Here is a 22,299-nt window from a genome sequence, read left to right as displayed (position 1 = left end):
CTGTTACCCACTTGTGAGATTGTAAAAGTTAACAGAACAAAGTGCAGCTTTAATGGGAAGGTGCCTTACACGCTAATGCAGTTGGCAGTGTTTATGTGCTGGGGTGGTGAATGGGGATTCATCCCAGGCTCCCAGCCCTCTGCAAGTCCATGGATCTGCTGCTAGCAGTGGCAAGGAAATGCTGGAAGCCTCTGCCCAGCAAGCCCAGTTTTGCTGAGTACCCAGAATTTCTATCCCAGAAGCCACCACCTGAAGGGCTTCCTTTTTCCTGACCTTATTCCCATCCCCACTTCCCTGGAGTGGTTTGGATTCCATCCTGAAGCTGAGCTCAGGTGCTGCTGTATTGTGCTTTTTCAAGGAATTGTGTGTAGCTGTGCTTTCTGAGGAATTGTGTGTAACTGTGCTTTCTGAGGGAATTGAGTGTAACTGTGCTTTTTCAGGAATTGTGTGTAACTGTGCTCTCTCAGGAATTGTGTGTAACTGTGCTTTCTGAGGGAATTGAGTGTAACTGTGCTTTCTGAGGGAATTGTGTGTAACTGTGCTTTCTGAGGGAATTGTGTGTAACTGTGCTTTCTGAGGAATTGTGTGTAACTGTGCTCTCTCAGGAATTGTGTCTAACTGTGCTCTCTGAGGGAATTGTGTCTAACTGTGCTCTCTGAGGGAATTGTGTCTAACTGTGCTCTCTGAGGAATTGTGTGTAACTGTGCTCTCTCAGGAATTGTGTCTAACTGTGCTCTCTGAGGGAATTGTGTCTAACTGTGCTCTCTGAGGGAATTGTGTCTAACTGTGCTCTCTGAGGAATTGTGTGTAACTGTGCTCTCTCAGGAATTGTGTGTAACTGTGCTTTCTCAGGAATTGTGTGTAACTGTGCTCTCTGAGGAATTGTGTGTAACTGTGCTCTCTCAGGAATTGTGTGTAACTGTGCTCTCTCAGGAATTGTGTGTAACTGTGCTCTCTGAGGAATTGTGTGTAACTGTGCTCTCTGAGGAATTGTGTGTAACTGTGCTCTCTCAGGAATTGTGTGTAACTGTGCTCTCTCAGGAATTGTGTGTAACTGTGCTCTCTCAGGAATTGTGTGTAACTGTGCTTTCTGAGGGAATTGTGTGTAACTGTGCTTTCTGAGGAATTGTGTGTAACTGTGCTCTCTCAGGAATTGTGTCTAACTGTGCTTTCTGAGGAATTGTGTCTAACTGTGCTCTCTGAGGGAATTGTGTCTAACTGTGCTCTCTCAGGAATTGTGTGTAACTGTGCTCTCTGAGGAATTGTGTGTAACTGTGCTTTCTGAGGGAATTGTGTGTAACTGTGCTTTCTGAGGAATTGTGTGTAGCTGTGCTTTCTGAGGAATTGTGTGTAGCTGTGCTTTCTGAGGAATTGTGTGTAGCTGTGCTTTCTGAGGAATTGTGTGTAACTGTGCTTTCTTAGGGAATTGTGTGTAACTGTGCTCTCTCAGGAGTTGTGTGTAACTGTGCTTTCTCAGGAATTGTGTGTAGCTGTGCTTTCTGAGGAATTGTGTGTAACTGTGCTCTCTGAGGAATTGTGTGTAACTGTGCTCTCTCAGGAATTGTGTGTAACTGTGCTCTCTCAGGAATTGTGTGTAACTGTGCTCTCTCAGGAGTTGTGTGTAACTGTGCTTTCTGAGGAGTTGTGTGTAACTGTGCTTTCTGAGGAATTGTGTGTAGCTGTGCTTTCTGAGGGAATTGTGTCTAACTGTGCTCTCTGAGGAATTGTGTGTAACTGTGCTCTCTGAGGAATTGTGTGTAACTGTGCTCTCTCAGGAATTGTGTCTAACTGTGCTCTCTGAGGGAATTGTGTCTAACTGTGCTCTCTGAGGAATTGTGTGTAACTGTGCTTTCTGAGGAATTGTGTGTAACTGTGCTCTTTCAGGAATTGTGTCTAACTGTGCTTTTTCAGTAATTGTGAGTAAATGTGTTTTTCAGGAATTGTGTGTAACTGTGCTTTTTCAGGGAATTGTGAGTAAATGTGTTTTTCAGGAATTGTGAGTAAATGCTCTGAGCAGCACTCAAGGTCACCGAGGGGATCTCATGAAACGGGCACGTGACTCCCATGTGGTGACTTTCACTTTTTATTTAGGGGCTTGGGAGGGGAATTAAACACTGCCCTGCAGAGTTAGCAGCCTTTTCTTTTGTGTGCTGGGTGAAATGAAGCTGTGTCAGAGCTAATAGCATTTAGTGGACTCTGCTGTGGGAAGGTTTGAATTTTTGTGGAGACTTTGAGTCCCCGTGACAGGAAAAAACAAATTTTACTCTGTTTATTACTTGTCCTTTGTGTGGAGAATCCTGTATACAGACCCTCACCATGGCCAGGCAAAGGAAACACATCCTTGTTTTTGCAGGCTCTGAAGCACCAGCTCTTCACAGGCTACAGCAGCTTTTATTTCCCTTTTTTCATTTTTTATGCAGAATTAATTGTTTCTGGAAGGTAACTCAGTCTTCCTGATGCAAGCAGCATTTGCTTGGTCATATTTTAACAGGTTGGGGTTTTAGATAAAAGCTGGCAGATCATGGTTTCCTGACGAGCATTTTGTTGTGTTAAAACCAAACCTAAGGAGTAATTTGGATTGAGACTGGCAAGAAAGGAATTGGAGCTGCAGGTCCCTGTTCGTAGGCTCAGAGTGCAGGCAATAATTGCTGTATTCTCACTCTGTTCTGTGTCCTTTCATCTCTGGGAGCAATAACAATTACCAGTCATTTGCTGATATTGGATGTATTTGCATGGGTGCCATTTAATTTTGTGTGTGTGGAATTTTGGGAGGTTGTGCTGAGCAGGGCCATTATTACCAATATAATTTCACAGGGCTCTGGTCTGGTTTATTCAGCCTGTTGGGCACTTGTTATTTGTAATTATTTCAGCTCACAGAGAGATGCTTTTAAAGCTAAAAAAAAAAAAGAAAAAAAGGGGGGGGATGAGGGAGGGGATTTGGGTTTTGATTAATACCCGAGTGTTGGGGTTTGTTGTAGTCCTGTCAGATGTTTTCCTTGTCCATCTGTCCTGTTGGCAAATAGCAGGAAAGGCAAAGGATGGAGGGCCAAGCTCCTTTGGAGTCGTGATCGTCCTGGTGAAAACACGGCCTGAAAACCCCTCCTGCAGCAGGGGAAGAGCTGCTGCTCCTGTAAACATCCCCTGCTAATGAGCTGCTCTGCCTTGGAGGGCATCAAACACCGCTAATGCTTTTCATGGAGACGCCTAATCAGGCACAATGGAACCCAGCAAAGCTGTCAATTAAAGCTGCTATGAAATCGCTGGGTATAAATGAGCCCGAAGGCACAGAGCTCTCTGAGCTCCCCTCCTTGCCTGTTGGGCTTCGGTAAAGATTTTGTGATCAGTGTTAGCCCGGCTTTGCAGCTCACTTAGGTACACCCCAGCTGCATTGGTCTTCTCTCCTAATTACTCAAAGGGCAAAATGTGTGCTCAAGTGCTGTTCCTTCAGACAGCAGCAGCTAAGAAGTCTTGCATTTATCTGATGCCAATTAAGTAAGAATAATTGAGATTATTTTGTTAAGAGCAGTGCTGAAACACATCTGCCAAAGAGCCCTGAAGATGAGGCAGCCATTAAGGCACGATATTAAACCCAGAGTATATTGGTTAAAAAAGGATTGGTTTACTGGCAGAGATCACAAAGGTAAACTAGAGGTTTATTTTAATAAATTTTCCAAAGAGCTTTTTAAAAAAAGCCTTTCCAAACCCAAGAAATTTTCCTTCAATAACCTACAGCTGTTATAAATATTATTTTAAGTAGTGTGAGCTCTGAAAATCTTACAATTCTTTGTGCTTTTCCTGAGCAGCCAGTTGGGTGTTAAAACTGCCTTGTTCCATTTCTGTCCCTTCACTTGGAGAAGCCACTTAACCTTCTTTACCAGTTGTGCTGCTCACAGGGATATTTAATGCATTCATATCTGTTTAATGCATTAATACCTATTTGATGCATTAATATCTATTTATTGCATTAATATCTATTTAATGCATTAATATCTATTTATTGCATTAATATCTATTTAATGCATTAATATCTATTTAATGCATTCATATCTATTTAATGCATTAATATATATTTATTGTATTAATATCTATTTAATGCATTCATATCTATTTATTGCATTCATACCTATTTAATGCATTAATATCTATTTATTGCATTAATATCTATTTAATGCATTCATATCTATTTAATGCATTCATATCTATTTATTGCATTAATATCTATTTAATGCATTCTTAATTACCCACACAGGCAGGGAAATCTTCAAAGCCACTGCACCGAGTGACGTCCCCACCTGTGCCTGGTGACCAGGGGGAGGTGGCAGCTGGGTCCTGTCCCCTCCTGCTGCCCCATGGATCCAGGGGGTGCAGGGGCCAATAAATGCACATTTCTGAGGAGGTTGGTGCAGGAGCTGCTCTCACCTGAGCCTGCCTCCAGCAGGGGCAGGGAGTGACCCAGCAAGTCTGGCTGAGCACGGAGCCACTGCCAGGCTTGTTGTGAAATTAAGAAATCAGTAATTGCTTGGCTTCACGTGTGGGAATCAAACCCAGGGCTGCTTACGGTTGTTTGGTGTGTGGGCAGGGGAGTGAGGAGGGCTGGTTTGGTTTAAGTCTCATTCATGGCAGTAATGATTGAATTTTTCCCCAGTGGCTCTGGGGAACCGAGCTGTGCTTGGTGACCAAAGCTCCTGGGGCAAACCTGGGCACCAGTTACTGCTGGGGATATCAGCATCTCTTATTGCTCAAATAGTGAATAAAGGCATCTGTTCTTGCTCTGGGACCCTGAGGGATGCTCTGCCTGTGCCCTGCCTCCTGCCAGCTCCAGCTGAAGCTTCTCCTCCTGCTGCTTTGGGTTGGGCTCCAGGTGAGGACTCCAAACCCAGAGTGGGGTCAGAGCAGCCGTGCAGGGATTGCAGTCCTGGAGCACAGGGTCCAGAGATCAGCAGGAAAAGATGAAATGTGACATAGTGATGTTTGCCACGTGGAAATTTAATTTTGTAACTTCGGCACTGCCCATAAAATTTTGTTGATTTTTTTCTACACATGTTGGGCTGCTCTCTGAATAAGCATTAGGATTTTGTTTTTAATGGTATACAGAAACCCTTCAATTTTAGGTTTTTGAAAGGCTGGATTACAGGAAAAGCAGAGACTCCTGAGAGTCACTCTGGGCCTGCCCTCAGCCCCAGGAGCCTTGGAACGTTCCCTCTGGAAGTGCTGTGAATTCCCTGATTATTCCCAGGAAAGATTTTGAAGTAAATCCCCAAGGAGTGAAAGGTCACTGAGCAAGAAGGGCATAACTCTCCCGACTGGATAATTAAAAAGAAAATTAAAAAGTGTGCTAAGTTGAGATTGACTTGTGGCCATGCTTTGAAGATTAAAAGGGCTTTTTTCATTTTGGATGCAGGAGGTTGGGATTGGTGGGAGGAGGGGCCGGGCTGGGAATTACTGAGCTGTGAATCCCAGGATCATTGCCCAAAAACGATGGATATCTGCTCTTTTCTCCCCCAATTTTTAAAGCATTTCTCTTGCAGCTGAAGCTTTCAGCCTGGCTGCTCACTGTGTGATGCAGGGTGATTTTTAGGCATCCAAGCAAATGACGTATGGAATGAAAAAGTAAACAAATGATTGTGCTTAGAAGCGTTTTGCCTTTGGAAAACCAAAACAGCAGCAGCTTCTGCTGAAGGGTGGCACTTTCCATGGTCTTTGCACAGCCTGCTGCATGAGTTTAGCCCACCCTTCTGAAACTATCAGCACAAAAAGAGGGTCAGAAAGGTAAAATCTGAGCGTGCAAACTAACTGTGTGTGCAGTCTGGAACGGGAGGGAGCTCAGAGCCCATGCAGACCCACCCCAGGCCGTGGGCAGGGACATCTCCACTGCCCCAGGGTGCTCCAAGCTGCCCTTGGGCACGTCAGGGGTGGGGATTCCAGGAATCCAGGAGGCAATGATGTGTTCAGGCTAATCTGGGAATGCACAAGGTAATGAGTTAAAGTTCACTGCCTCTCGCCCTGCCTGCTGCTCAGGCTTTGCTTCTGTCTTTTCTTGGGTTTGAGCTTTTGCCTGTAATTACAGGAATACCTGGAGCTCCAGGAAAGGAGTCTGACTTAGTTTATGAACGGGGTGAACACAATAACAGCTCCCAAAAAGCACATTTCTCTCCAGTAATTTTGGAAGTGCTTTGATCTGTGCCTGTGGAGTGCAGGGCTTTGGCTTTGCTATTCTTCTGTTGTTCTTTCTTGACAGTGATTCTTTATTTCTTGCCCAGAAATCAGCCACAGGTATTCTTAAAGGCACTTCCCTCTTGTAATTACCTTTTTACACAGAGCTCTGTGTCTGCTTTGATGTACATCTCAGATCCTGGGTTCTTCTTACAAGTGTATTTATAAATGTACTGTGGCAGGAAAAGTCCTAATAAACACCTTAACAATACAAGCTGTAGATGAACTGGGGATTTGAGAGCAGAAGTTGCATTGTCCAGCTGGAAATGCAGAATTCCTTGGCCATGGATTGCCCCAAGGTGTCCTTTCTCTTGGAGGGGGATTTGTGGGTTCAGGGGGACACCCTGAGTGGGAGCCAGGGCTGGGCATCCCTCCCTGAATTACCTGGGGAGTTTTCAGAGCAGTTCCAGTAATTTGGTGTGGATTTGAGTCAGCACTAGGGAAGAGCAGTGATGTTTTCATGTTACAGCAGATCTTCTGGTAAGTGCTTTTTCAATTCATAATTCAATAATTTATAAACATCACTGGAAATTCAAACTTAATAGCTGAGTCTTTCTGCTGTTGCCAGTTGTGGGTGGAAGTGGATCTATTTCTTGTGCTGGTGTGTGATGCTATTTTCTGGGTTTGCTGTATTATGTTAAGTGTGTTCTGGAGGATGTTTGGGGAGGCTGCTGATTGAATAAGCTGATGTAAAAGACCATGTATTTGCTGTGGCTTTGGGAGGAAGAGTCCTTGAATTAGGAGATGGCTGCAGAAATGCAGTGAGGGGGCTCATTGAGCTGCCACACAGGAGGCCTCCCCAGTCACCCTCAGCACGTAGCAGGATGTCCTTGCAGGGAAGCTCTGCCTCTCCCTGAGCACTGCTGACTGCACCACTCTTCCTTTGGGTGTTCTTCTTGTTCTTACTGAAAGCAGATGGATCAGAGGGGGGTTTGGTTAGCAGCTCCTTGCAGTGCCTGGCTTGCATTATTGCCACATTGGTGGTGGGAATAACCATGGTGTGCCACCCCTGTGCAGGGGAATAGGGGACTTCAGAGAAGGATTTTATCTGCCCAAATGCTGCAAAATCGCTGAGAATAAACCCTCAGAATAACTGTTCCAACTCAGAATACTGTCAGTAGTTTACCAATGTGTGTCCAAGAGCAAACAGAACTTGGCTGCAGCACTCAGAAGTGTTGGTTCATCCTCAGACTGAACACTTGAGTGTCTGAGAAGGCAGAAAATTGGATTTTCTCGTCATAATCAAAGTGAACTCCTCCTAGGTGTAACATTTCCAAGCAGTAGAAGTGCTCCACCAGTTTGCATTTCAGATGTTAAGCAGGAAACAAAAATGCTGAGAGGCTGTGTGGGACCGTCGGGACCAAGCTCCCCAGGCGAGAGCAGAGTGAGATAAATCCTCTGCTCCTGCCACAGTCAAGTGCAGCCCCACACAGCTCTCAGCTCTTCATCCCCACCTGGCTTCCACAGCAGTTGGGAAGCTGCACTGTGAAATATTCCAGTGCATTTTGAATTAGCATTCCCCTGCCGTGTGCCAGTGATGCCAGTGCCTGCTCACTGCAGGGAATTGTAACCCCACAGCCCACGCTTGGATCTGTCCTGGATCAACCCTGGGGTACCCACATTAGCGAGTGCTTTCTTTGGATTGAGTGTAAGTGCAGAGTAATCAGAAATTAATTGTTTGCATGTTGAAATTCTCCGCTCACTGATGATGAATTTTGGAGTGATTAGTTTTAATTGCAAGGTAAATAGACAAGTCTTTGACTGCATACTGAAGAATTTTCATTTCATTGAACTCAGTTATACTTTGAACTGTCATGTTCAGGACAAGAAGTATTTGAGCCCCTGGCATTGTTTAATCCAGCTATTAAGAAAACTAGTTGGATTAAACAGCGGTTGAACACTGGAGTAAAAAAGCAAATGGATTACTTCTTTCAAAACCTAACATTTTCCTCTTGCTGTTGATCACTCAGTTCTTTAGCTCCCTGTGAGCACATCAAATACCTTGGATCTAAAACCATTCCCAGCACTTTTTCCCTGAAGTGTTACAGACCAGTGACCTTCAGCCAGTCTGGGTACAGCAGTTGGTGCTGCCTGGTCTTAAGGACTGGTGATGTTTGTGTTAAGGACTCTTAGGTTTCTTTACATCGAAATTAAGATATTTGTGTTTGTGAAAACATTTGGAAGTCAGACAGAAGGAAAAAAGGAAAGGATCTAATAATTGGAAAAGGAGCAAACGGAGGGGGAACCTTTTCAGCATCTCTTTGCAGTGGGGATTAGAGTGTGGCACACCCTGTGTGAGCACACACTGCCCAGAGCAGTCAGCGGAGATCCTTGGATCACTGCCAGGGACCCGAGGCAGGGGTGAATGAGGAGCACTGGGGACAGGCACGGGACAGGCTCAGCTCTCATTCACTGTGCCCTGCTCAGCCTTGGCTCTGCTGTGGGACCGGGCACAGCCGAGCCTGGAGCCAGCCCTGAGCAGGGAGCAGCAAATCCGGCCTGTGGGGGGCTGGATGATGGAGCTGGGGAATGGGATGGGGCTGGACAGCACTGGCAGCCTGTCCCTGCCTCCACACATTGGGGTGCAGAAAGGGCATTGCAGGTACACTGAGCTTTGTGCCCTGGAGCTCCGTGTTCTTGGCCCATCTTGGGCTGGGAGCAAGGGCTGGGGCTGCTGCCAGTAAATCCAGGCAGAAGCTGCTCACTGGGTGCTGCTTTGTGGTAAATCCAGGCAGAAGCTGCTCACTGGGTGCTGCTTTGTGGTAAATCCAGGCAGAAGCTGCTCGCTGGGTGCTGCTTTGTGGTGGCCTGTTCTGGTTATGGCTTCAGGACCAGTTGTAGGGTGATGGTGTCTGGTTAATCCTTTGAAAAGGGAAATGGGGATGAGTAAAATGACAAAGTGATGTAAGGACAGCCTTAGGCAGGGCTGTGCTCCCACAGAAGGGGAGTGGGGCAAGGAGACCCATGGGAAGCAATTTCAAAATCCTAGAATTGTTTAGGTTGGAAAAGACCTTTAAGATCAAGTCCAACCATTAAGCCAGCACTGCCACATGCACCTCTGAACCATGCCCTGAATGCCACATCTCCATGGCTTTTGTTCACCTCCAGGCACAGGGACTCACCCATTGCAATCTGTTGCAGTGCTTGGCAACCCTGGTTTTATTTCTTGTTGGTTTTGTGTTTGTTCCAAGGCTTTCACTTCTTCTCCTGTGTCCCATCTGCCCCACTTTGCCCATCACTGTTACTCAGCGTTTCCCACTGGGGAAGTGGAGGAGCCAGCAGGGTCCTGGTGTGTTTCAGTTCCTGTGGATCGCTGACCCTTGGCTCAGGGAAGAGCTCTGAGGTCAGGAACCTCCTGAAAATGGGTCTGGTTTGCTGCTAAAAACATTGATCAGGGCGGCTCACGGAAGAACACTCAGAGAAAATCCCTGTCCTGGTTGCAGCTGCTGCTGGAACCCTTTGTGCCATCTGGGGGCTCTGCCTGGCAGCTCTCCCCAGGATTTCGTGGCCGCTGCTTTGCGTAAACCCCGCGGAGGCGTGGAGTAACGGGGGAGTAACCAAGGAGTAACCAAGGAGTAACCAGGTGCTGCCTCCTGCCCTGCCCTTGTGTAAGCGTGGGCTGGGAGCAGTTACACAATGGGCCAGCACAAAGAGAGTATAAAAGTGCTCCTGGGGGATGAATGTCTGCATCCTCCAGGCTGCTGCTGCTGCTGGGGAGAGCTCGCTGCAGGTTTGTGCCTTGCTGGGGATGCTTGCAAAAATTCGGCTGCTTTGCTGTTGGCATTATGAAATAAGAAACTTAAAAATGTGTATTTGCAGGTGTTAATAACTAACTTTCTGTGTCTTAAAGGTTTGAGGGCTTAAGTTCTCATTTTAAAATTGCTATCACTAAGAAGAGATATTTACTGTCTCCAAAGTATTTGCTTTTTTTCTGTCTATCTGTAAACTTTGCTTTCCTTTTAATCTTTAAAACAGGAAAAATTCATATGATATTTAGGTAGTAAAAGAGACTTTTAAAGAAGCTTGAGCACAAAGGTACAGCATCTTGGTTAGTTTCTGAAAGTTTATTAATTCCAAATCCTAATAAGTGATGCTAAATGGAAGTGTTTATTTCCAGACAATCCTCCTAGATAACTCAGTGTAAAACTCCTCAAGTGTGGGATCAGTTGCTGGGTTTGTATTTGATTACTGGGCTCAAGCTGTTCCCTTTCCAAAGGAGCCACAGGGATGCCTCAGCCCCTTGGGAAGGAGCTTCACATCCAGAGCTGGAAAATTGGCACATTACCTCGATTTACTTAATAAATGGAATTTTCCCTGGATGAGTCTCTAACTCCACCTTTGTTTTAACGTGATTAAAGTCTTGGAAAGAAGGGAGCTTTCATCAAAGTGCCAAGTCCAAGTACAAAGCGGGCTGAGAAAGGAGCCAGTGTGAGCTCAGGTTGCTTTGAGGGCCCTGAAGGAGCTTAACGAGCTGTGCATTAATATTGGTAATAACAGAGAGGTATTGGAATGCCCAAGTTATTAATTCTCCCCAGGGAGACCATCAGGACTCCATAGCACTGTAAATCAAATTCCTGTGTGCCATGCACAGGGGTGTGCTGAGCTCCAGGGCAGACCGAGGGCCAGAGGGACAGGATTGGGTCTGATTTCCCCTGGGTCTGGGGAGCTCTGCAGGTGTCTGCAGCTCCCAGCAGTGTCCATTGTCATTTCCCACCTCCTGATGCGCTTTCTTTGGAATTTCATCTCACAGCTTCTCATCCCTGCCCGCTGCTGGGCTCTCCGGGAGGGTGGCAAAGGCAATGCACAGAATTTGGGCAAAACTGCTGCCTTTGGGCCAAGAAAATGGGAATAATGGGCTGAAAGATGAGTGAGTGGGAGCTGCTTGGCCAGCGGTGTTCTGATCAAACAGGGTGGAAAATGATGCTGGAAACACTCAGCTATTCTGGTTTAGAATCACCTATTCTTATTTAGAATTTTCACCTATTCTGGTTTAGAATTTTCAGCTCTTCTGGTTTAGAATCACCTATTCTTATTTAGAATTTTTAGCTAGTTTGGTTTAGAATTTTCAGCTATTCTGGTTTAGAATCACCCATTCTTATTTATAATTTTCACCTATTCTGGTTTAGAATTTTCAGCTATTCTGGTTTAGAATCACCCATTCTTATTTAGAATTTTCACCTATTCTTATTTAGAATTTTCAGCTATTCTGGTTTAGAATCCCAGCCTAACTAAGCTCTCAGTTAATAACTTGACTGACCAAACTTGTGGTTTTTGAGAGCTGTGAGATCCTTTGGTAAACACCTCATTCAGCTGGATTTAAGTCCCCTTCTCTACAAGCTCATTCACACAGGAAGTTAATGAGATTTAGCTAATGTGCTTTAAATACATGGAAGGTTTGAGCTGGGCATAACTTTGCTGCTTAGCTTTGTGTAGACTTGCCCTAATAACGTTGGTCAGTTATTAAAGCACCGCTCTGGATGGCAGTCAAAATACCAACTACTTAAAAATTCATTAGTGCCTCCAAAGAAAGAATTTGTGCTTTGAAGAGCTACTTGGAAGTGAAGAGAGACGCTTCTTAAAGTGCCCATCAACTCTTTTTAAAACCTAAACTGAGTTTTTTTAGAGCTCAGATATGAGGAAGTTTGGGTATGTAGCAGCATTTTATTTGCCTCTGCAGCAGGTAAGGATGAACTTTGTGATGTTGGGTGAAATTTGGAGTCTGCTTTCCTTGTTGTGGATGTGCTTCAGTGCAAGGGGGACATCTCTGGAGCACTTGGGATGTGGTGGGATTTCAGTGCAGCTTCAGTTGGTGGGAAGGAACTGGAGAGGCCCCTGCTAAAGACAAATCAGGAGAGAGGCCCCTGCTGAAGATAAATCAGGAGAGAGGACCCTGCTAAAGAGAAATCAGGAGTGAGATCCCTGCTAAAGATAAATCAGGAGAGAGATCCCTGCTAAAGACAGATCAGGAGAGAGATCCCTGCTAAAGACAGATCAGGAGACAGGTCCCTGCTAAAGATAAATCAGGAGTGAGATCCCTGCTAAAGAGAAATCAGGAGTGAGATCCCTGCTAAAGACAGATCAGGAGAGAGATCCCTGCTAAAGATAAATCAGGAGTTTCCTGGGACCAAAGAGAAGAGGCTGCTCCAAACTCCCCGAGAAAAAGCTCCCTCCAAGACTGAAGCAGGAGGGTGGTTTGTACACCAAGAGAAAATGAAATGTGTGGGTTCTGGGCACCTTCTTCACATCTGTGAGATGGTGAAAATGCCCTGGAAGGCAAAAAAAGAAAAAAACCTTTGAGGCACTCCCTGCATGTGTGGACAGCGGGTGGGAGCTCCCAGGTGCCCTATCCAGGCACAGATCTGGGATGCAGCAGTTGGATTTGTGGTTGTGGCTCTGCAGACAGGACTTGGATTGCATCCTTTAAGTGTTTGTTGAGCGTTTTTAACCTGGGTGATGCGAGGTTTGTGGAATGTCTTGAACTGGGCAGAGCCTTTTTCCTAGCAAAACATTCAGCACCCTTTGGACACCCGTGAGCAGCAGAGCTCTCTTTTGAAGGAGTCCATGTCCCTTCGCATGTCTGCTGCCAAAAACACAATCTCACACCTTGGTTGTGTTCAGACACATCCTGGGCCCAAGTTCCAGAGGTGCCAAACACTTGCAAGTGCCAGGGAGGTGCTGAAATTCCAGAGGCACCTCAAGTGGGACAAGCGCTGGCTGAGCATCGTCTCTGCTTGCAGGAGAAAGTTGCTCTGTTCACACGAGCCTGACAGCTCATTAAAATAATAAATTGATGATGGTAATTAGGCAGTGACCTTAATTTCATTCTAATCTCCTTAGTGGGTGCACCAGCCAGAGGGTTTTTGGCTCTTGAGCCGTCTGTGACAGCCAGGAAGGTCCTGCCTGGCTGTGCCACCGCTCCTTCCTCAGGAGCTGTGACATGGGACAAAGCCAGGCGGGGGCTGTCCCACCCCCAGCTGCTTTTCTCACCACATTCCTTGTGCTTCCTTGGGAATATTCCCCTTGTGCAGCAGGGAAGGGCCACCAAATCCAGGCCAGTCCCTGATTCCCCACAGGGATTGTCTGAAGGGACAGGCAAAGTCCAAATTATTTTGGTTGTCACCGGGTGATGGGCTCAGCTCAGCTGAGGGAAACTTGGGATCCAGCTGGAATTCAGCCTTCGTGGTTTTAGGAGGGCTTTTGGTTTGAGTTTGGCAAAAAAGGGAACACACAGGGCTGGTATCACTTTGGAGAAACTGGAATTTTCAGGGCTGGCAGTCATGGGGGAACCTGAGCTTCCTCCAGAGGGTTAAACTCAAGGTCTGCTCGTTGCAGATGAGCTTTACAACAGCACTGCCATGTCCTGAGCATGACCATGCCCAGTCCTGGTGCTGCCAGGCCAACAGCACCTGGCAAAGCACTGACTCTTTTAAGGGGAATTTAAAAAACCCCAAATCAGCCCAAAAGGAGAGAAGAGCCCCAAGAACTTCCCAGCTACCTGGAATGTGTTGCCTGGAGGTCAGGTGGGCTTTGTTTTCCCCAGTCTTCGCTCTGCCAGGCTCTGGATTCAAATATTGATGTTGAAAGCCTTCAGCAGCGCAGGGAGGAGCTGCCACAGCAGCAAATCTGCTGGAGGGAGTGGTTTTGGTGTGCTTCAGCCAAAAGCTGCAGGCAGTGCTTTGAAAGGAAGCAGCGCCTGCAGGGGAGGTGTCAGTGTCCCACTCCTGGGGTTCATGGCCAGGTCTCCCTGCCAGTGAGCTCTGCCTGCCTGCACCTTCTGTGCTGCCCAGGTAACCCTTGGCTCTGCTGAAGAGAGCATAGAAAAGGATTTTTCACTGACTCACAGGCACTTGGGTACCCGGGGAAGTGGGAGCTTTTCGGGGGCAGATTCTCCTGTAGGAAACCCTTTGTGCATGTTTTGGTTTGTGGTGGAGGTTCCAGAGCAGAGACTTGCAGGGAGGAAAAAGAGCATTTAAACACATGGTAGGGCTCCATATCTCTGATGGGTTTTACCTTTTTGCCATGAGCTTTGAAACACATCCTGCCTTGTTTCAATGAAATAGCAGCAACCTTGGCAAAAGGAAGGCCCTGGGAGCACGGGGAGGTGATGCTGTGTCACACCAGCCCCTGCCACCTCTCCTGTCCTCTCCTGCTGGCTCTGGGGCCGGAGGAGCTTTTTGCTGGTGTTGGGGGTGCAGGGTGGCCTCTCCCTGGCCAGGAGGCTTTTCCTCCTGAACTTGCACCTGGGCTCTCCCCTGCCCTTTGTGTAAATCCTAATCTTATCTGCAGCTCTGTAAAGGCCTGGCCTCTCCCGGCCTTCTGTGCACTGGGGGTGATCCCTGTGGGAAGGTGAAATGTGGCACAAATTTCACTTCCAGCTTCCCATTGGAGCCCAGCCTGCAGAGGATGGCTTGTGCTGAGTGTACCTGCCCCGTGCTCAACGGGCTTTATCTCTTTTGTTTTATCTCTTTCTCCAGGACTTCTCAGCTCCTGAGGAGCTGGATTTGCTCTGGAGGGCTGTAAAAATGCCTGAATTGTGTGGTGGGACATGGGGCTGATAAGGAGTGATCTCTGAGAGAGCTTTAGGCAGCAGCAGAGTTTATCTTCTCCTCTCTGACACTCCTGATGGCAGAATCAAAGCATTCCTGAACCCTCTGATGATCATCTGTGCCATTAAGTGCAGTTTTAATTGCTGGGGAGAAGCAAGAAGGGCTGGGAAATTCCTTCTGGTTTGTCTTGGAGCAGCCCCTGGTGACACAAAGCCTCCCTTTCCTCAGGAGAAGCAGCAGTGAGGGGTCCTGCCTGTGAATGAATTGGGAGTTGCCTGTTTGGGAATTGTTATTTCAGCTCTGCTGTGTCAGCTCTCAGCCGTGCATGGGTCCAGGGCAAGCTTTGCTGTCCTGCTGCCGTTCCCAGGGCTGGAGAACACAGCAGCCCATGCCAGAGATGCTGCTGAGGGCCAGGGCCCTTGGCCTGGCAGCGTCCCTGGCTCACTTTCATTAATTGGCTCTGCCAATTAATGGGAGGTGTCCTGCTGCCCTTGCCCTTCCCAGGGCAGGAGCTGCCAGACTCGGCCTCGCCCGTCTCCATCTCTGATTTTCTTGGAGAATGGAACTGGTCTGCAAGGACAGAAAAAGGCAGATTCTCTTCTGTTTGTTCCTGTGTGCTAGGGGAAAAAAACCTCATTGTTCTATGAAAGCAAACAAAAAATGCCTCCAAAAACCCCAGCCCAGCACTCCCAAGCCTTTAACCAGTACCTGTCTCCTCTCTGCCCCGAGCTGCTCTGTGAAAAGGGGAATTGCAGGTGTTTTCCAGAGCAAGACAGTGAGTGTTCAAACCAGTCTTCTAGTGAGAAATAATTCATGATGCTGCCTTAATATTTACTCTCATAAACAAATCTTAACTCTGATTTGCAGGCACTGCCTTCCGTGCCATATTCATTTAATTCACGCTTCAAGGGATCCCAGTGCCCAAATTGTCTTTTTTATGTAACTTTTCAGGAGATACCTCCATTGCTTTGAAAGTTTTAATGTTTCTTTCACCTCAAGGAACCAGAATTTTCCAGCAAATGGGCAATTAACAGCTATTAAGAGGTTCTAAAATATTAGTATTCATATATTAGTACAGTCCTGAATTGCCCTCAGCAGAAGAGTCTTTCTCAAGTTCAGTTATTATTGCAATTACAGTAGACAGGAGCTGCTGGCATTTCCTGAGCAGCATCTGGAAGGGAGACTTGAGGGAAAACCCAAGTTCTGCTGCTTTTTTTCCAATCCAAACCTGTATTTGAGTGTCCCTGAGCTGCCTTTCCACCTTGGGGTTCAGCTGAACCCACCATTAACTTGCTTTTGAATAACACCAGAGTGAGTGGGTTCTGCTGCTGGGATGGATGCAGAAAATTCCACTTTTTGTGGCTTTCAAGAGGCCATTTTTGCAGGTTCTGTCCTGTACTTTCACCTGTACCTGACCTGGTTTCACCTGCAGGTGTTGGCAGCTGCATTCTCTGTTTAAAGCTCAGGAACCACAGGCTGCAAAACTTGGATTTTCTGTGTGTCCTTCATAAGTTTGGGTAAATTTTCTGTGTGTCCTTCATAAGTTTGGGTGTTATTGTATAATTGGGTAAAAAAGTCCACATTGCAGGCTTCAAGTGATCAGTTATTGGGTTAAAAGTAATTTGAGTGTCATTTCTTAATTGAATAGAAAGATAGTTCACCACTTTGTATCTTGTTAGTAGAATGCTGTAGAACTCAGGACTTGCAATACAGATAAGCAATAATAAATATCTAATTCTGAATGGGAACTATCATCTCAAGTGCCTTCAATCCCAACCTCAACAGAAGTAAAGAGGCCAAGAACCAAAATATAGTGAGGAACAAACTCAGGACCCTCAGATGATGAGCCTGACTGATTTCCCTCCTAAAATATCGAATTTCTCCCTTCCTGCCAGGAGCTGTTGATGGGAAGGACACACTGATGTCCCAGCTGGATTATTGAGCTCCTCAGTGACTCCTGGAGCTGCTGCTGCTGCTGCTGCTGCTGCTGCTGGAATAAGGAGCTGTCCTTTGCTCTTGGCCTGTCCCAGAGGCACCTCCTGGGTGCTGCATGCAGGTCCTGGACGTGCTGGACACCATGGGCATTGGCAAGAACACCACGGCCAAGTCGGTGGAGGCAGGAGGGGGCTCCACGGAGGGCAAATACGAGGATGAGTCCAAGCACCCCAACTTCTTCACCCTGCCTGTGAGTGAGCCCAGCCCTGCAGGGAGTGATGCTCCACTTGGGGGGTATTTCAAAAATACAAACCCTTCATTTCCGTGAGCAGTCAGAGGCAAAACTCTGAATATTTGTGCATAAACACAGCCAGCCCTGCTGTGTGTGCTCATGCCCTGTTCCCAGGACATGGAGCTCCCCATGGACAGAGCACCAGGGAGGGCCAATATGAGATGAGTCCAAATAATGCTGCAGTAATGCTCCAGGTGTACAAACCCTTCATTTCCATGAGCAGTCACTGACAGAACTCTGAATGTTGGTGTGTAACACAGGCAGCTCTGTGTGCTCTCTGTCCCTGCTGCTACAGAAGTGATGCCTTGCCATCCTCCCCATGGCTCCTGACCAAAGGTCAGAGCCAGATGAAGTACCCACAGAGAAAACTGACATCTGAGGTGTGATGGCACAGGAAACGTTGATCAGAAAAACTTCACCTCTTTCTGGTTTTGTTGCTTTTTAAGGTTGTGATAAACGGTGGCGCCACGTCCAGCGGTGACCAGGACACGGAGGACACGGAGCTGATGGCCATCTACACCACAGAGAATGGCATAGCAGAGAAGGTACTGGGGCTCCCCTGCTGCCTGGGAGCTCAGTTCTGGTGCTGTGCCCCCGGCTGCCTCCCCTGGCTGGGAGGGTTCCTGTCCCAGGGCTGCTGACTTGCACATTCACATCTCCCCAGGCACTCCTGCCCTCGTGACTCCTGGTCACACACTGTGGGTGCAGCACTTGGGCCATGACTCAGGAAATGGTGGGAGCAGTTCATGCCCTTGCTTGGGATTTCTCCAGCTCTTTTCTCCATTCTCTCATTCCCTAGGTCTGTTCAGTGATGATCCTGCAAGCTGAGATGGTGTGAATCTGAGCTTTGGTTTAAAATAAGGATGAGGATTATGGTAAATCTGAGCTTCTGAAATGTTCAGTCAGACTGGCTTTTTTGTCTCTGAAAAGCCTCAACCTGAGCCAAGTTTTTAAAAGGTCTTGATTGAACCTGGAACACAACTGGTTCCAAGCAGGGGCACCATGATGCTCCTTCCTTCAAGGCCATGGTTTCTTTGGGGGCTTTTTTGTCTCTGAAAAGCCTCAGCCTGACCCAAGTTTTTAAAAGATCCTGATTGAAACAGAAACAAAACTGCTGGTTCCAAGCAGGGACACCATGATGCTCCTTCCTTCAAGGCTGTGGTTTCTGCTGGGACAAGGATGACACCAGGGGATGCAGTTCAAGTTTGCACTCCTGAATTTCAGATTTAAACCTTCCCCTGTCAGGGCTGGGTTCCAGGGGAGCCTGGGCCTGGAGCCCTCCCAGCTCAGCCTGCCCAGGTGTCTCACTGCCATCCCCACACTCACATTCCATGGGCAGCTTTTTGTTACCTCTCAGAGTCTTTGATGGCTGATTCTGGAGCGTGCTGGGGCTGGAGTGGAGAGGCACAATCTGATAAAATCCTTCAGCCAGAGGTGTTGGGGTGAATTGTGCAATGAGATAAGCCATCTCCAGACACCACAGTGTTCCTGCTTTTCCCAAGCTGTGCTTCCCTCCTTCCCAGCTGACCCATGGCATCAGAACTGGGGCTGATGGAGAATAACTCACCTAAACGAGACCTTGAGCTGTAGAGGAAGCATTTCTCCTTGAGTTCAAGCTTTGCTGTGGCTCCCAGTGCAGGAACAGGGTGGGCAGCCCTGGCACAGGTGCCCAGAGCAGCTCTGGCTGCCCCTGGAGGTGCCCAAGCCCAGCCTGGATGGGGCTTGGAGCACCCTGGGACAGTGGAATTGTTGTTTTCTCCAGAAATCACAAAAAAAGCCCTCAACCCACAACCTAATCCAAAACAAACCCCTCAGTCAGCTAAACCATCACCCTGCTCCTTCCCTCATGGCAACAATACAGTTCTGGCTTCCTTTGCTATTTCAAATTTGTAGGATATTGTTTAATAATAAATCCCAAATTATCCCATAGGACAGAAGATGAAAGGTACAGTTCCTAAATGTGTGGGAATTGTTCAGCCCATGAAAGGAATGTGTCCCAAGGCAGGGGTGGCACTGGGCCTTGAGGTCCTTGCAGCCCAGCCAGGGGAGGGCCAGGCTGGACACCAGGAGGAATTTTCCTGTGGGAAGGGTGGGCAGGGCTTGGAAGGGGCAGTGATGGAGTCCCCATCCCCAGAGGTGTTAACAAATGTGTGGCTGTGGCAGTGGGAGATGAGGTTTGGGGATGCCCATGGTGGTGCTGCTGGTCAGAGCTGAGGGTCTGAGAGGGCTTTTCCACCCTCAGCCATCCCATGGCACAAATTCCTATTTCTTTTTTTCACGTGGTTTTTTTAGAGAATTGGGTCAGGAGAGAGTTTGTTCCTTTTCAGTCCATGCAAAGCTGTCCCTGGTGCTGCAGGAGGGGAGAGCAGTGCTCAGAGTGCTCTCAGGAGTTCTCTCAAATGAGTTTCTGTCTTTTGCATTTCTGCTGCAGCACCCTCAGCACGGTGCCCGCTTTCTTTCACCCCCTCACTGTGAATTCTGCCAGCAGGGAGGGGGCTGAGGTGGGAGGGCAGTGCCAGGCTCAGTTTGGTGCTGGCCTTGCAGGTGGCACCGAGTGCAGATGGGCTCAGGCCTGGCCGTGGCTGTGGTGGGGATTTTTGGAGAAGTGGAGACCATTTGGGGCAGTCACGAGTCTGGCAGAGCTCCCAGGCTCCGTGTGAGGCAGCTCCACGTGGGCTCAGAGCGTCCTGGGCTGGATTAGGCCACAGCAGCTGTTGTGTAAGGTAATTTTTTAGCTGCTTGGTCTGAAATTACAACATCTGATACTTCCTCCTGCTTCTCTTGTTGTGCTGGGGCTTTGTGGGTTTGTTCTCAGGAGTTTCCAAACCAGATTCCACTCATTTGTGACAAAGAAATGGCAGAGCTGGCCCTTGTCTTGCTGGGGTGTTGATGTGTGAATGTCTGTGCTCACTTCTCCATTGGCACTGGCAGTGAATTCCTGGGGGAATTGAAATTCCTGGAGGAATTCTGCTTGGCTGATGGAAATTGCTTGGGGATTAATTTGGGTGTAATAAATAATCAGCATTTTTCCTGACTGCATAAATGAAGGGGAAGAAGGGAAATTATAAATTCTTTGGCTAAAAGTGGTTAACCCAGATGGAATTGGGTAAGAGCAAAGCAGGGAAGCAATTATCATAATGAGGATTTATTTTTGCCAGCGATTTTGGTCTCTGGTGCAAGGACAGAGCTCTTCTTCTTAGTTCCAATTCTTCCCTATTTTCTTTTTCTGTTTGTTTTTGTGGTTTTGGGGTTTGGTGGGGTTTTTTAACAGCCTTGTCATGATGAATCCATTTTTGGGCACCTTTTGGCTGCCAGATCAGTTCTGTCAGAAATCAGCAATTATAAATAAATAAGCAGGGAGTGTTCAGAAGAGAACATGTTGGCTACAAATTCAGGAGCTGGATGGGAAAGGCTTTCAAATTGTCACAAATCAGAGTTGCTGAAGCAGCCTGGGAGCTGAAATTCCCTTTATTCCGTGCAGCACTAACCTGCAGGTGCCCCTTGTTCCTGCAGAGCTCCCTGGCAGAGACCCTGGACAGCAGTGGCAGTTTGGATGCCCAGAGGACTGACATGATTTACACCATTGAAGATGTTCCTCCCTGGTACCTCTGCATCTTCCTGGGCTTGCAGGTACATCCCCACACAGAGACAGCTTTTCCTTCTGTGCCTTTCAAAGTTCACTGAAGATTTGCTGTGCAGTTCATTGTGGTGTGTGTTTTATCCTTCCCCACTCTCACCTGTTTGAGGAAGGTGTTGGGAGGTTTCTTCTGAGGCTGATCACACTCAGATCATTGCTCTGAGAATGATTTTGAAGGAGGTGTTAGGAAGTTTTTTCTGAAGCTGATCACACTCAGATCATTGCTCTGAGAATTCCAGTTTTCAGCTCATGCATTTGTGAGAGTCACTCAGATATTTATGGAGTTAAAAGCTGCTGTTGGTAAATGAGTGAGCAGAGGCTCAGTGGAGGCCCTCACAAGGGACATTGGGCACCTCTGGAGTTAGAGATGGAGAGAGAGAAGAGTTTAGACATGAAATATTGAATATTAAAGCTGCTGCTGCAGTTGTTTCAGTTCTGAGAGCATCACCCTGCACCTGGCTTGCCCTTGGAGCACAAGCAGGTGCTTCCTCCAGCTCAGCCACTGCTCCAGTCCCATCTCCTTCCCTCTGCAGTGGTAATAACATCTGGCCCACAGGAATGCTGAGAATCTGGTAATCTCTGTGAAGGACCTTGAGATCTCCAAACAAACACATTCCAAAGCATCCTTTTTATTGCTGCCCTTTCCTCAAGGACAGGCAGTTCTGTAGGAATTCTATTTTTACTTGTGTGTGGAGTTTGGTGAAAAAACTTGGGTCCAACAAAAACCTCATCTCCTCCAAAATCCCTAAATTGCTTGGAGTGTGTGTGTGTCACGCTGAGGGTGGGCTGGAAGGATGGTTTGCAGCACTAACCCTGTGCCCCCAGCACTACCTGACGTGTTTCAGCGGCACCATCGCCGTGCCCTTCCTGCTGGCCGACGCCATGTGCGTGGGCTTCGACCAGTGGGCCACCAGCCAGCTCATCGGGACCATCTTCTTCTGTGTGGGCATCACCACCCTGCTGCAGACCACCTTCGGCTGCAGGTGAGCCTGGGAACGGGATTCTGGGGCACAGGGGGCAGGAGGGCACTCAGTGACACAGCTTGGGATAAAAGAGGGGCTGCCTGACTGGGCTGGTTTGATGAATTCCTGCTGCAGACCACCTTCGGCTGCAGGTGAGCCTGGGAATGGAAACCTGGGGCACAGGGGCAGGAGAGTGAACATTCAGTGACACAGCTTGGGATAAAAGAGGGGCTGCCTGATTGTGGTGGTTTGATTAATTTCTGCTGCAGACCACCTTCGGCTGCAGGTGAGCCTGGGAATGGGATTCTGGGGCACAGGGGGCAGGAGGGCACTCAGTGACACAGCTTGGGATAAAAGAGGGGCTGCCTGGGGTGGTTTTATTAATTCCTGCTGCAGACCACCTTCGGCTGCAGGTGAGCCTGGGAATGGAATCCTGGGGCACAGGGGCAGGAGGGCACTCAGTGACACACCTTGGGATAAAAGAGGGGCTGCCTGACTGGGCTGGTTTGATTAATTCCTGCTGCAGACCACCTTCGGCTGTAGGTGAGCCTGGGAACAGAACTCTGGGGTTTCCCAGAAGAGGGAAGGCAGGAGAGCAAAAACTCAGTCACACACCTTGGGATAAAAGAGGGGCTGCCTGGTTGTGGTGGTTTGATTAATTCCTGCTGCAGACCACCTCAGGCTGCAGGTGAGCCTGGGAATGGAATCCTGGGG

At 47.8% G+C, this 22,299-nt stretch overlaps 1 protein-coding gene across 29 annotated transcripts in view; it reads left to right on the top strand.

Moving 5' to 3' along the window:
* SLC23A2 (solute carrier family 23 member 2) overlaps nt 1-22,299 on the top strand; it is a 59,337-nt gene that overhangs the window by 6,173 nt on the left and 30,865 nt on the right. For all 29 annotated transcript variants that reach the window (XR_011676963.1, XR_011676950.1, XR_011676943.1 and 26 more), the window contains exons 2-5: nt 16,655-16,944; nt 17,433-17,531; nt 20,500-20,616; nt 21,449-21,606. Coding sequence is in view for 1 of the 29 variants with exons in the window: in XM_071417589.1 (XP_071273690.1) it covers nt 16,810-16,944; nt 17,433-17,531; nt 20,500-20,616; nt 21,449-21,606 (509 nt within the window). In the remaining 28 variants the exon portion in view is untranslated. The remainder of the gene's footprint in view (nt 1-16,654; nt 16,945-17,432; nt 17,532-20,499; nt 20,617-21,448; nt 21,607-22,299) is intronic.

The sequence above is a fragment of the Agelaius tricolor genome, unplaced genomic scaffold (genome assembly GCF_023055355.1).
Source record: "Agelaius tricolor isolate 1412-34295 unplaced genomic scaffold, bAgeTri1.0.p SCAF_70, whole genome shotgun sequence".
NCBI lineage: Eukaryota > Metazoa > Chordata > Aves > Passeriformes > Icteridae > Agelaius > Agelaius tricolor.
This window is presented reverse-complemented; position numbering and strand designations above follow the sequence as displayed.